The sequence below is a fragment of the Cetorhinus maximus genome, chromosome 7 (genome assembly GCF_964194155.1).
Source record: "Cetorhinus maximus chromosome 7, sCetMax3.hap1.1, whole genome shotgun sequence".
NCBI classification, from domain to species: Eukaryota; Metazoa; Chordata; class Chondrichthyes; order Lamniformes; family Cetorhinidae; genus Cetorhinus; species Cetorhinus maximus.
The window spans coordinates 146,333,421-146,346,098 of NC_135885.1; the positions used below are offsets into that span (position 1 = coordinate 146,333,421).

Below are 12,678 nucleotides of genomic sequence, written 5' to 3' on the forward strand. Positions count from 1 at the left end.
GGTTGGGCTCCGCGATGCCGGGATCTCCGGCTCGGAGCCGCCGCCTGACGAAGCAGTGACCGGGGAGGCAGCAGCGGGATTGTCCCGGGGCCGGGGAGCCGCTGCCCCCGGGGCCCAGGCTCGGATCCCCGGGCTCCCGGTGAATGGGGATCGGGGGCGATGAGCTCCGCTGAGCAGACGGTGACCTGGCTCATCAGCCTCGGGGTCCTGGACTCCCCCAAGAAAACCGTGTCGGACCCCGAGGCTTTCCTGCAGAGCTCGCTGAGGGACGGGCTGGTCCTGTGCCGCCTCCTGGAGCGACTGGTACCGGGATCCATCGACAGGGTGAGTGAAGCAGCTAAAGGAGACCCCCTACCCCGGGGGAGAGGGTCTCAACCCCAATCCCCTACCCCCTACCCCGGGGGAGAGGGTCTCAACCCCAATCCCCCACCCCCTACCCCGGGGGAGAGGGTCTCAACCCCAATCCCCCACCCCCTACCCCGGGGGAGAGGGTCTGAGCCCCAATCCCCTACCCCCTACCCCGGGGGAGAGGGTCTCAACCCCAATCCCCCACCCCCTACCCCGGGGGAAAGGGTCTGAGCCCCAATCCCCTACCCCCCACCCCGGGGGAGAGGGTCTGAGCCCCAATCCCCCACCCCCCACCCCCTACCCCGGGGGGAGAGGGTCTGGACCCCAATCCCCCACCCCCAATCCCCTACCCCCTACCCCGGGGGAGAGGGTCTGAGCCCCAATCCCCTACCCCCCACCCCGGGGGAGAGGGTCTGAGCCCCAATCCCCCACCCCCCACCCCCTACCCCGGGGGAGAGGGTCTGAGCCCCAATCCCCTACCCTCCACCCCGGGGGAGAGGGTCTGAGCCCCAATCCCCAACCCCCCATCCCGGGGGGGGGGGGGGGGGGGTGGGTTTGAACCCCAATCCCCTACCCCGGGGGGTGGGTCTGAACCCAATCCCCTACCCCGGGGGTGGGTCTGAACCCCAATTCCTTACCCCGGGGGTGGGTCTAAACCCCAATCCCCTACCCTGGGGAGTGGGTCTGTGCCCCAAACCCCCAAACTCGCACCCTGGGGTGGGGTTGCGGGGTGGGGTGTTGAGCTTGTATCCTAAATCAAAACTGCTACTCCTCCATATCAGAGGGTGGGTTTGTGTCCCAATCCCTAACCCCCACCCTGGAGGATAGGTCTGTACCCCAAACGCAAATCCCCACCCAGGGTTGTGGCTCTATATCCCCAGACCCCACTCCCACCCGCAAACCCTCATCCCAAAGGTCTGTACCCCACGTCTCCAGTCTCAAACCTTACCCGCATCCTGGGAGTTCTGTACTTCCTTTCCCATCCCATCCACATCACTAACCCAAGGACTGCACCTCCATCACCAGGAGATTGCACACTGTACCTCTCCTCCCCTCAATCCATCGACAGAAAAGAATGACATAGTAGATGCATTCGTTTTAATTTTCCAAAATTCCCTCAATTCTGGAAAGGTCCCATCAGATTGGAAAATGATGAATGTGACCCCTCTATTCAAGAAATGATGGAGACAGAAAGCAGGAAACTACAGGTCAGATAGCTAATGTTGGGAATGCATTTTGGGAGGGTAAACAAAGCAAGAGAATACACAATAAACAGGAGGATATTGAGAGGGGTATAGGAAGTGAGAGACCTTGATATGCCTGTCCACAGGTCCCTGAAGATGGCAGGACAGGTGGATAAGGTGGTAAAAAAAGCATATGGAATGCTTTCCTTTATTGGATGAGGTATAGAATACAAAAGCAGGGATGTAATGCTGGAACTGTATAAAACGCTGGTTAGGCCACAGCTGGAGTTTTGCAAACAGTTCTGGTCACCACATTACAGGAAGGACATAATTGCACTGGAGAGAGTACAGAGGAAATTTACAAGAATGTTGCCAGGTCTTGAAAATTGCAGCTATGAGGAAAGATTGCGTAGGCTAGTGTTGTTTTCCTTGGAAATGAGGAGGCTGAGGGGTGACCTGATTGAGGTGTATAAAATTATGAGGGGCCTAGATAGTTTAGACAGGGATGCCCTGTTTCCCCTAGTAGGCTAATTACCAGAGGGCACAGATTTAAGGTGATTGGTAGAAGGATTAGAGGGGATGTTAGGAAAAACTTTTTCACTCAGAATCCGGAATTTGCTGCCCGGATTGGTGGTTGAGGCAGAAGCACTCAAGTCATTTAAAAGGTACCTGGATCTGCACCTGAAGTGCTGTAACCTGCAAGGCTATGGACCGGGTGCTGGGAGATGGGATTGGAATGAGTGGCTAGTGTTTTCAGCCAGTGCAGATGTGATGGGCTGAATGGCCTCTTGCTGTGCCATAACTTTTTTATGGTTCTATAGTTAGCTGAATATCTGTTGTCGGGAAATGGCTGGAATCTATTATCAAGGAGGCTATCGTGGGGCACATAGAAAATCTCAGTGCAATCAAGCAGAGCCAACATGGTCTTGTGAAAGGGAAATCGTGTTTGACTCATTTATTGGAGTTCTTTGAGGAAGTAGCAAGCAACGTGGATAAAGGGGAATCTGTGGATGTGCTATACTTAGATTTCCAGAAGGCATTTGACAAGGTGCCATGTAAAAGTTTACTACGCAAAATGAGCTCATGGCGTCAGGGGTAACATATTAGCATGGATAGAGGATTGGTTAGCTAACATGAAGCAGAGAGTAGGGATAAATGGGTCTTTTTCGGGTTGGCAAGATGTGACTGGTGGAGTGCCAGAGGGATCAGTGCTAGGCCCTCAACTTTTTACAATTTTTATCAATGACTTGGATAAAGGGACCAATGATATGGTTGCTAAATTTGCTGATGACACAAGGATAGGTAGGAAAGTAAGTTGTGCAAAAAATTTGGCAGATGGAGTATAATGTGGTAAAATGTGAATTTGTCTGTTTTGGCAGGAAGAATAGAAAAGCAGCAAATCATTTAAATTGAGAGAGACTGCAGAACTCTGAGGTACAGAGGGATCTGGGTGTCCTGGTACATGATTCAGGAAAAGTTGGTATGCAGGCACAGAAAGTGATTCGGTAGGGAAATGGAATGTTGTTGTGAATTGCAAGTGGAATGGAATATAAAAGCAGGGATGTTTTGCGACACTTATACAGGGCATTGGTAAGACCACGTGGAGTACTGTGTAAAGTTTTGGTCTTGTTTAAGAAAGGATATAAGTGCGTTAGAAGAAATTCAGAGAAGGTTCACTCGACTGATACCTGGGATTGGGGGCAGTGGTGGTTACCTTGCGAGGAAAGTTTGGACAGGCTGGACCTGTATCCATTAGAGTTTAGAAGATGAAGAGGTGATGCATTGAAACATATAATATTCTGAGGGGATTTGATAGGGTGGGTGCTGAAAAGAGAAACTTTAAAAAGTTTAAAAATAAGGGGTCTCCCATTTAAGAGATGAGAAGAAATTTTTTCTTTCAGAGAGTCATAAATCTTTGGAACTCTCTTCCCCAGAGAGTGGTGGAGGCAGGGTATTTGAATATTTTTAAGGCAGACGTAGGTGGATTCTTGACTGACAAGGGATTTAAAGGTTATCGGGGTAGACAAGAATGTGGAGTTTAGACAACAATCAGATCAGCATGATCTTGTTGAATGGCAGAGCAAGCTAGAGGGGCCGATTAGTCTACGCTTGCTCCTAATTTGCTTGATCGTGTGAGTGACCTTCCAACACTGGATTCCCACATCAGCGCTATTCCACAGGCGCTGTAACACCCCCATCACCATCGGGGGCTCCATCACCGCACCCTATCCATGGGGGCTCTAACACTGTTTGTCCACCTATTTTGGGTTTCTCTGCCACTGCCTCACCACCCTGGGTGTACAGGGTGGGGGGCTTGTGTGGGTGGTGGGCTCTGTGACATTGCACCCTCACTCGGGGGTTCTGTAATGTTGCATCCCCTGCTGGGGAGACGGGGGCTCTGTAGCATTATATCTCCTATGGTCGTTTGGTAGTACAGGATTTGAGTATTGCTGAAAAAAGAGACACTTTTTGTTGAAACTTTTTGTCTTGCACCCATCAGGACAATTCACAAAAAAATACCAATGTCAGGGGAAATAACATATTTATACTGTATGAGAAGAGAGTGCTGATTGGTTGGTAAGTGGACTTTGATTGGCTGAGGTGTTGCCATGGAGAATGCACCAGCGGAGGACACCATGTATTCTCAAATAGATGTTGTTGCCATGAGGTCCCCTCTAGGCCCAGCTCTTGCAAACACCTTTGTTGGATTCCAAGAGAAATGTGTCTTCGATGGAATGACAATTAACCTCCTACCCCTCGCATATTTCCAATATGTGGATGCTATGTTTGCTATATTAAAATCCACAGCTTCATGTAATAATTTCCTTGCATGTCTTAATGGGCTCCATCCTGCGCTCAAATTCACCTTTGAAATGGAGCAACCAAATGAACTCCCTTTCTTTTACGTACTAGTTGAGAAACCTGCTGGGGGGGTTCTCTACCACAAGCCTACCTTCACTGGTCAATGTATGCGTTGGGATTTCTAAAGTTCCATGAGCTATTAGATTGGCCTTATTGGCAACCTCGTAAATGGGGCCTGAGCCATTTGTTCACTGTGCAAGCTTGATGCTAAAATTGGGCGCATCAAAGGCATCCCGTAGGATAACAGCTATCCTGATCAGGTTATTTTGCGCTGTATGTCACGCAAACTCATGAACGGGCCCAAGGCCATCAGTTTTGGCCATGAAAAGTGCCCAGTCTACCTCACATTACCCTGGAAACCGAAGGTATCTTAAAAATTTGAGCAACAGGTGAAGCTAGCTGTTTCACGCTGCTACTATGCAGCAGCAACACAAGTGGTATTTGCCACTGACAGGATGCTGTCATCAAGTCAAAAAGACGTTCCACCTATCACACAAATGAGTGATGTGGTGAGTGTGATGAAGTCCCAAAGACTGGGGGAATCGTTTCTAACAGCATGTCCCTTCTGTTCACCACAGGCAAAGTACAGACTGTACCAACCAGCCCGTGCTTGTAAAACTCAAAACACACTGTCCAACATTAGATGTGATTCCGCGATTGGACAACATTTGCTAAATAATCCTCAATGTGCTAAGAATTACGCTGACAACCAATTTAAGATTGTCACTCGGGCTCGCAATGTGGCACATTTGCATGTACTGGAAACTATGTATATGAGCACACAGGGCCTTTTCCTTTGCAGACAGAAAGAACCTGTACACACATTGTGCCTGTTTCAGCAAAAGAAAGTAAGTGACAGCCATTCGCTGTTTCATTCCTCAGGGCAATGCCTTGACCAATCAGAGTCAAGCTGCCTGGTTTAAATTTCAAACAATGCTTGGCAGATATCTGTCAGTCAACTGGTGCACACTCCATGGCAACGCCTCTACCAATCAGAGTCCACTTGTTAACCAATCAGCAATCTCTCCTCATATCGTGATGGTGTAGTGGTATTGTCACTGGACTAGTAATCCAGAGACCCAGGGTGATACTCTGGTGAAATTTGAATTCAACAAAAATCTGGAATTAAAAGTCTAATGACGACCATGAAACCATTGTCAATATTGTAAAAACTCATCTGATTCACGAATGTCCTTTAGGGAAGGAAATCTGTCATCCTTACCCAGTCTGGCCTACATGTGACTCCAGACCCACAGCAATGTGGTTGACTCTGAAATGGCCGATCCAGACACTCAGTTGTAACAAAACGCTACAAAGTCACAAAAAAGGAATGAAACTGGACGGACCACCCGGCATCGACCCAGGCACCGGAAATGACAACGGCAATCTCAGCCCTGTCGACCCTGCAAAACCCTCCTTACTAACATCTGGTGCCAAAATTGGGAGAGCTGTCTCACTGACTAGTTAAGCAACAGCCTGACATAGTCATCCTCACGGAATCATACCTTACAGATAATATCCCAGACGCCACCATCACCATCCCTGGGTATGTCCTGTCCCACCGGCAGGACAGGCCCAGTAGAGATGGCGGCGCAGTGGTATACAGTCAGGAGGGAGTTGCCCTGGGAGTCCTCAACATCGACTCCAGACCCCATGAAGTCTGGTCAAACATGGGCAACGAAACCTCCTGCTGATTACCATGTACCACCTTCCCATAGCTGATGAATCAGTGCTCCTCCATGTTCAATACCATTTGGAGGAAGCACTGAGGGTGGCAAGGGCGCAGAATGTACTCTGGGTGGGGGGACTTCAATGTCCATCACCAAGAGTGGCTCAGTAGCACCACTACTGACCGAGCTGGCCAAGTCCTAAAGGACATAGCTGCTAGACTGGGTCTGCGGCAGGTGGTGAGGGAACCAACAAGAGGGAAAAACATACTTGACCTCATCCTCACCAACCTGCCTGCCGCAGATGCATCTGTCCATGACAGTATTGGTAGGAGTGACCACCACACAATCATTGTGGAGATGAAGTCCCACCTTTACATTGAGGATACCCTCCAACGTGTTGTGTGGCACTATCACTATGCTAATTGGGATAGATTGCAAACAGATCTAGCAACTCAAGACTGGGCATCCATGAGGTGCTGTGGGCCATCAGCAGCAGCAGAATTGTACTCGAACACAATCTGTAACCTCATGGCCCGGCATATTCCCCACTCTACCATTACCACCAAGCCAGGGGACCAACCCTGTTCAATGAAGAGTGCAGAAGGGCATGCCAGGAGCAGCACCAGGCATACCTAAAAATGAGGTGTCAACCTGGTGAAGCTGTAACACAGGACTACTTGCGTGCCAAACAGCATAAGCAGCAAGTGATGGACAGAACTAAGTGATCCCACAACCAAAGGACCAGATCTAAGCTCTGCAGTCCTGTCACACCCAATCATGAATGGTGGTGGACAATTAAACAACTCACTGGAGGAGGAGGCTGCACAAATATCCCCATCCTCAATGATGAGGGAGCCCAGCACATTAGTGCAAAAGATAAGGCTGAAGCATTTGCAACAATCTTCAGCCAGAAGTGCTGATTGGATAATCCATCTCTTCCTTCTCCGGAGGTTTCCATCATCACAAATGCCAGTCTTCAGCCAATTCGATTCACTCCACGTGATGTCAAGAAATGGCTGAAGGCATTGGATATTGCAAAGGCTATGGGGCCTGACAATATTCCAATAAAAGTACTGAAGACTTGTGCTCCAGAACTTGCTGCGCCCCTAGCCAAGCTGTTCCAGTACAGCTACAACACTGGCATCTACCTGGCTATGTGGAAAATTGCCCAGGTATGTCCTGTACACAAAAAGCGGGACAAATCCAACCCGGCCAATTACAGACCCATCAGTCTACTCTTGATCATCAGTAAAGTAACGGAAGGGGTCATCAACAGTGCTATCAAGCAGCACTTGCTTAGCAATAACCTGCTCACTGACACCCAGTTTGGTTTCCGCCAGGACCACTCAACTCCTAAACCTCATTACAGCCTTGATTCAAACATGGACAAAAAAGCTGAACTCCCAAGGTGAGGTGAGAGTGACTGCCCTTGACATCAAGGCCACATTTGAACGAGTGTGGCATCAAGGAGCCCTAGCAAAACTGGAGTCAATGGGAATCAGGGGAAAACTCTCCGCTGGTTGGAGTCATACCCAGCACAAAGGTAGATGGTTGTGGTTGTTGGAGGTCAGTCATCTCAGCTCCAGGATATCACTGCAGGAGTTCCTCAGGGTAGTGTCCTCGGCCCAACCATCTTCAGCTGCTGCTTCAATGACCTTCCTTCCATCATAAGGTTTGAAGTGGGGATGTTTGCTGATGATTGCATGAATTTCAGCACCATTCGCAACTCCTCAGATACTGACCAAATGCAACAAGACCTGGACAATATCCAATCTTGGGCTGACAAGTGGCAAGTAACATTCGTGCCACACAAGTGTCAGGCAATGACCATCTCCAACAAGAGAGAATCCAACCATCACCCCTTGGTGTTCAATGGCATTACCATCACTGAATCCTCCCACTATCAACATCCTGGGGGTTACCATAGACCAGAAACTGAACTGGACTAGTCATATAAATACTGTGGCTACGAGAGCAGGTCAGAGGCTAGGAATCGTGTGATGAGTAACTCACCTCCTGACTCCCCAAAGCCTGTCCACCATCTACAAAGCACAAGTCAGGAGTGTGATGGAATACTCCCCACTTGCCTGGATGAGTGCCGCTCCCACAACACTCAAGAAGCTGGACTCCACCCGGGACAAAACAGCCCGCTTGATTGGCACCACATGCACAAACATTCACTCCCTCCACACAGTAGCAGCAGTGTGTACCATCTACAAGATGCATTGCAGGAATTCACCAAAGCTCCTGAGAGCACCTTCCAAACCCATGACCACTACCATCTAGAAGGGTAAGGGCAGCAGACACATGGGAACACCACCACCTGGAAGTTTCCCTCCAAGTCATTCAAATCATTCACCATCCTGACTTGGAAATATATCGCCATTCCTTCACTGTTGCTGGGTCAAAATCCTGGAACTCTCTCCCTAACAGCACTGTGGGTGTACCTACACCACATGGACTGCAGTGGTTCAAGAAGGCAGCTCACCACCCACTTCTCAAGGGCAATTAGGGATGGGCAATAAATGCTGGCCCAGCCAGCGAAGCCCACATCCCATGAATGAATAAAAAAAATACAGTATATCTGTGATGTTACCTCTGACACTGGAGTTTTCTTGCAAATTGTCCTGATGAGTGCAAGACGAAAGGCTTTGACAAAAAATCTCTATTTTTCAACAGTAATTGTACCTCCTGCTGGTGAGGTGGATATGGGGCTCTGTAACATTGTCTCTCCTCCTGGTGGGGTGGATATGGGGCTCTGTAACATTGTCTCTCCTCCTGGTGGGGTGGATATGGGGCTCTGTAACATTGTCTCTCCTCCTGGTGGGGTGGATATGGGGCTCTGTAACATTGTCTCTCCTCCTGGTGGGGTGGATATGGGGCTCCGTAACATTGTCTCTCCTCCCGGCGGCGGTGGATATGGGGCTCTGTGATATGGGGCTCTGTAACATTGTCTCTCCTCCCAGCGGGGTGGATATGGGGCTCTGTAATGTATCCCCTGCTCCTGCATCTTTGTAACTTTGGTTTGTATTCCTTTTCATAGAAGATTAAGATTCTGGGGTTTTTGATCAAGATTATGGGGGTGATCTAATCGAGGCATTCAGACTTGCATTTACATTCGGCCTTTCACCCTCAAAGTGTTTTATAGGGTAGAAAGAGAGAAACTATATCCTCTGGGGAAGTCCAGAACAAATAACCTCCGAGTCCGTTTATTAAGGAGTGATGTCAAGAAGCACTTCACACAAAATCTGGAAATCTTCCCCAAAAGAGCTGTTGAGGTTGGAGGTCAATTATAAATTTCAAGACCAGGCTGGTAGATTTTTCCAGAGCAAAATACTGCAGATTCTGGAAATCTGAAATAAAGACAGAAAACACTGGAAATACTCAGCAGGTCTGGCAGCATCCTGCTCTGTTGAAAGATCATTAACCTGAAATGTAACCCTGTTTCTCTCTCTTTTTCTGTTGGATAAGGGTATTGAGAGAAATAGATCAATGGTGGGTAGATGGAGTGAGGGGCACATCAACCATGATTGAATTGAGGGACTGAATGGCCTTCTCCTGTGCCTATGTAGTCTGACTGAAAATAATCTCTAACACCTGGATCTGTATTCTGCAAGGTAATAATACAGGAACATAAAAGTTTCGCAGTCTCAAGGTTTTTTAAAAAAATTCATAGATTTTGCTTGGTTACCAAATAAGTGTTTTAAGATTTCTGGCGTGCTGCGTTGACATCTGACACCTGTCTGAGTAGAGAGCTTGGAATTCTTTTAATCAGTGAGCTCTGTAGGATGGGCTCAGGACCGATGCCCAATAAGGAGAGGGAATTGGGAGGAAAAACACTCACTTCGCAATGCTCAAAAGAAATCCAATGATTTTTTAAAAATTTGTTTATGGGACATGGGTGTCGCTGGCTAGGCCAGCATTTATTGCTCATCCCTAATTGCCCTTGTTCAGAGTGCATTTAAGGGCCAACCACATTGTTGTGGGTCTGGAGTCACATGTAGGCCAGACCGGGTAAGGACAGCAGATTTCCTTCCCTAAAGGACATTAGTGAACTAGATGGGTTTTTACAACAATTGACAACGGTTTCATGGCCATCATCAGACTTTTAATTCCAGATTTTTATTGAATTCAAATTTCACCATCTAGGGTTCGAATCTCCCCACCCCTGCTTTAAAATAGTGCCGAGGTATCTTTAAATTCCTCCTAAGAGGGTGATTGGGGCCTCAGTTTAATGTCTCCTCTGAAAGATAGCACCTCTGAGAGTGCATCATTCCCTCAGGTACTGTACTGGGAGTGTCATCCTAGTTAATGAGAGTTCAAGTGCCTGGCATGGGGCTTGAACCCACAGACCTCTGACTGAGGCTGAGCCACAACTGGTGCAACTAGAACTGAGAGAGAGTTGTCCAAGAGGGATATGGGAAAGTTCAGCATCAAACATTGCTCGACCTTCTGAATCAGTAACCCCGACAATTCAATCAGCTCTACAGAAAAATGTGCTTTCAAAATCAGTTAAGTCAAACGAAGCAAGAAAATGATAAACTCAAATTAATTCCACCCGAGTTATAAAATTTAGACTTAGGCGAGAATGCTACCACTGAGCCATGTCTGATCCTGTTTCTGTGGGTGGCTCTCTGTGCCTGTAGGTATGCATACATTTTTCCTGTAGTCAGACAATTGTCTGCTCCAATAAGAGCATTGGGGTAAATGTTCAATATCATATTTCTCTGCGGGCAACAATGTGATGGGTGCAGGTATTGGGGGAGTGAAGATCAGTGCCTGGTTTGTGGTCAGTACAGTTTCCTGGTGATTCATTTCAATGTGTCAATCGTGATTTGTTGGTAATAAATTCCACATTTCACAAAGCTCGGATACGCTAACTTGTGGAACAATAGTTTTACAAAATGTCTGAAGCTGGACTATGGTCACTAGTGGTCACAGTTAAGGTAGTGGTTAATATTTTCCATACAGCTGGTTTAGTGGTAAACCAATGTTCCAGTGAGTTATTGTATTACCTTCACTGAGAGAGAAGGTGTGTTCTCATGTGCAATATAGCAAGGCTGTAGAATAAAAGGAGAGGTAAATCACAAATCGGTGACTCCAAAACCTGGAATTTAAAGGCTTGAAGATTACACGAGGAAGGTGAGGAGCTTTTGAAGAATGAGCTAGAGGAGGAGACTGTGAGCTGAATACTGATTGGGGATGTAGGGAAGAGGTGATTGGACAACACTTTTGGAACTGAAGGAGAACTAGAGTAGAAAACTCAGAAATTTCAGCCGTCTGAGTGTTGATGAACCAGTAGGCAATGTTGTGACAGAGAGTTTTGAGGTCACAGATGAATTATCTATCAGACAAGATGCCTTTTCCTTGGATCCTGGTCAGGAAGGCAAGAGTCTCAATGCCAGAAACGGAATCAAGACTCAAGATTTGGACAGACTTGAGATTTATGGAGATGCAAGAATAATTGAGGAATGATGTGTTTGGCATAAAGAAGAGGGAACTAAATTTCCGGAAAGCAGTTTTACCAATGGAGGGAGACGGGAATTCCATTTGTCATGGAGCAGTCATCCAATCAAAGGGTTAATTCCCTCTAGTCAGCATTGTCCAGTGTATCACAGGTGGCTATTGGGAATGCAGATGTGGCTAATTGTTTAATTATTATTCAAAATGCAATGAGCAAAAGACACTTGTTGATCTGTGACCTCAATAGCTGTATCCACACAGTGTATGCATGTGAACTTTAACCATTTTTGCACACTTGTTGGTAAAAATGAAAAGCACAGTGTGCAACTGTACTTTATAAAATTTATTCATTCATGGGATGTGGGCTTTGCTGGCTGGGCCAGCATTTATTGCCCATCCCTAGTTGCCCTTGAGAAGGTGGTGGTGAGCCGTTTTCTTGAACCGCTGCAGTCCATGTGGTGCAGATACACCCACGGTGCTGTTAGGGAGGGAGATCCAGGATTTTGACCCAGCGACAGTGAAGGAATGGCGATATATTTCCAAGTCAGGATGGTGAGTGACTTGGAGGGGAACTTCCAGGTGGTGGTGTTCCCATGTGTCTGCTGCCCTTATCCTTGTAGGTGGTAGCGGTCGTGGGTTTGGAAGGTGCTGCCTAAGGAGCCTTGGTAAGCCTTGTTCCTTTCTGTCCATTGCTGACCAATCCCTTTATATGTTGCTAAGGTAACTGATAAACTGAAATGTGAGCTGTTGTGTTCACAGGACTTCCTTGTGTGTGAAGGGTGCAGCTGGGCAAAGATTTGTGGTCTAGTTTGTGTTCCTCTCTTCCTGTATGATGTGTTTATAGTCTGTGCTGCTGTCTATACCTGAGAGGGAGATTTTTACTCCAATCTCAGATGTGGGTGTCAGTGGCAAGGCTGGCATTTATTGTCCATCCCTATTTACCAGGAGAAGGTGGCGGCTTGAATTTGATACAACTGGGTGTCTTGCTAGGCCACATCAGAGGGCAGTTAATAGTCAAGCTCATTTGGTTGGGCCTTGAGTCAGGCATAGGCCCAGATTGGGAAAGGATGGCAGCTTTCCTTCCTGAAAGGACATTAGGGAACCAATTTTTTTTTTCACAACAATGCAAAAGCTTCGTTGTCACTTCTACT

At 47.7% G+C, this 12,678-nt stretch overlaps 1 protein-coding gene across 3 annotated transcripts in view; it reads left to right on the forward strand.

Annotated features, from left to right (window-relative positions):
• The first annotated feature begins 1 nt into the window (after position 1).
• Positions 2–12,678, forward strand: part of LOC144683069 (rho guanine nucleotide exchange factor 7-like) — a 109,367-nt gene continuing 96,690 nt past the window's right edge. For all 3 annotated transcript variants that reach the window (XM_078546095.1, XM_078546093.1, XM_078546094.1), the window contains exons 1-2: positions 2–67; positions 99–324. In XM_078546095.1, the coding sequence (XP_078402221.1) occupies positions 160–324 (165 nt within the window). In that variant the 5' untranslated portion in view covers positions 2–67; positions 99–159. The remainder of the gene's footprint in view (positions 68–98; positions 325–12,678) is intronic.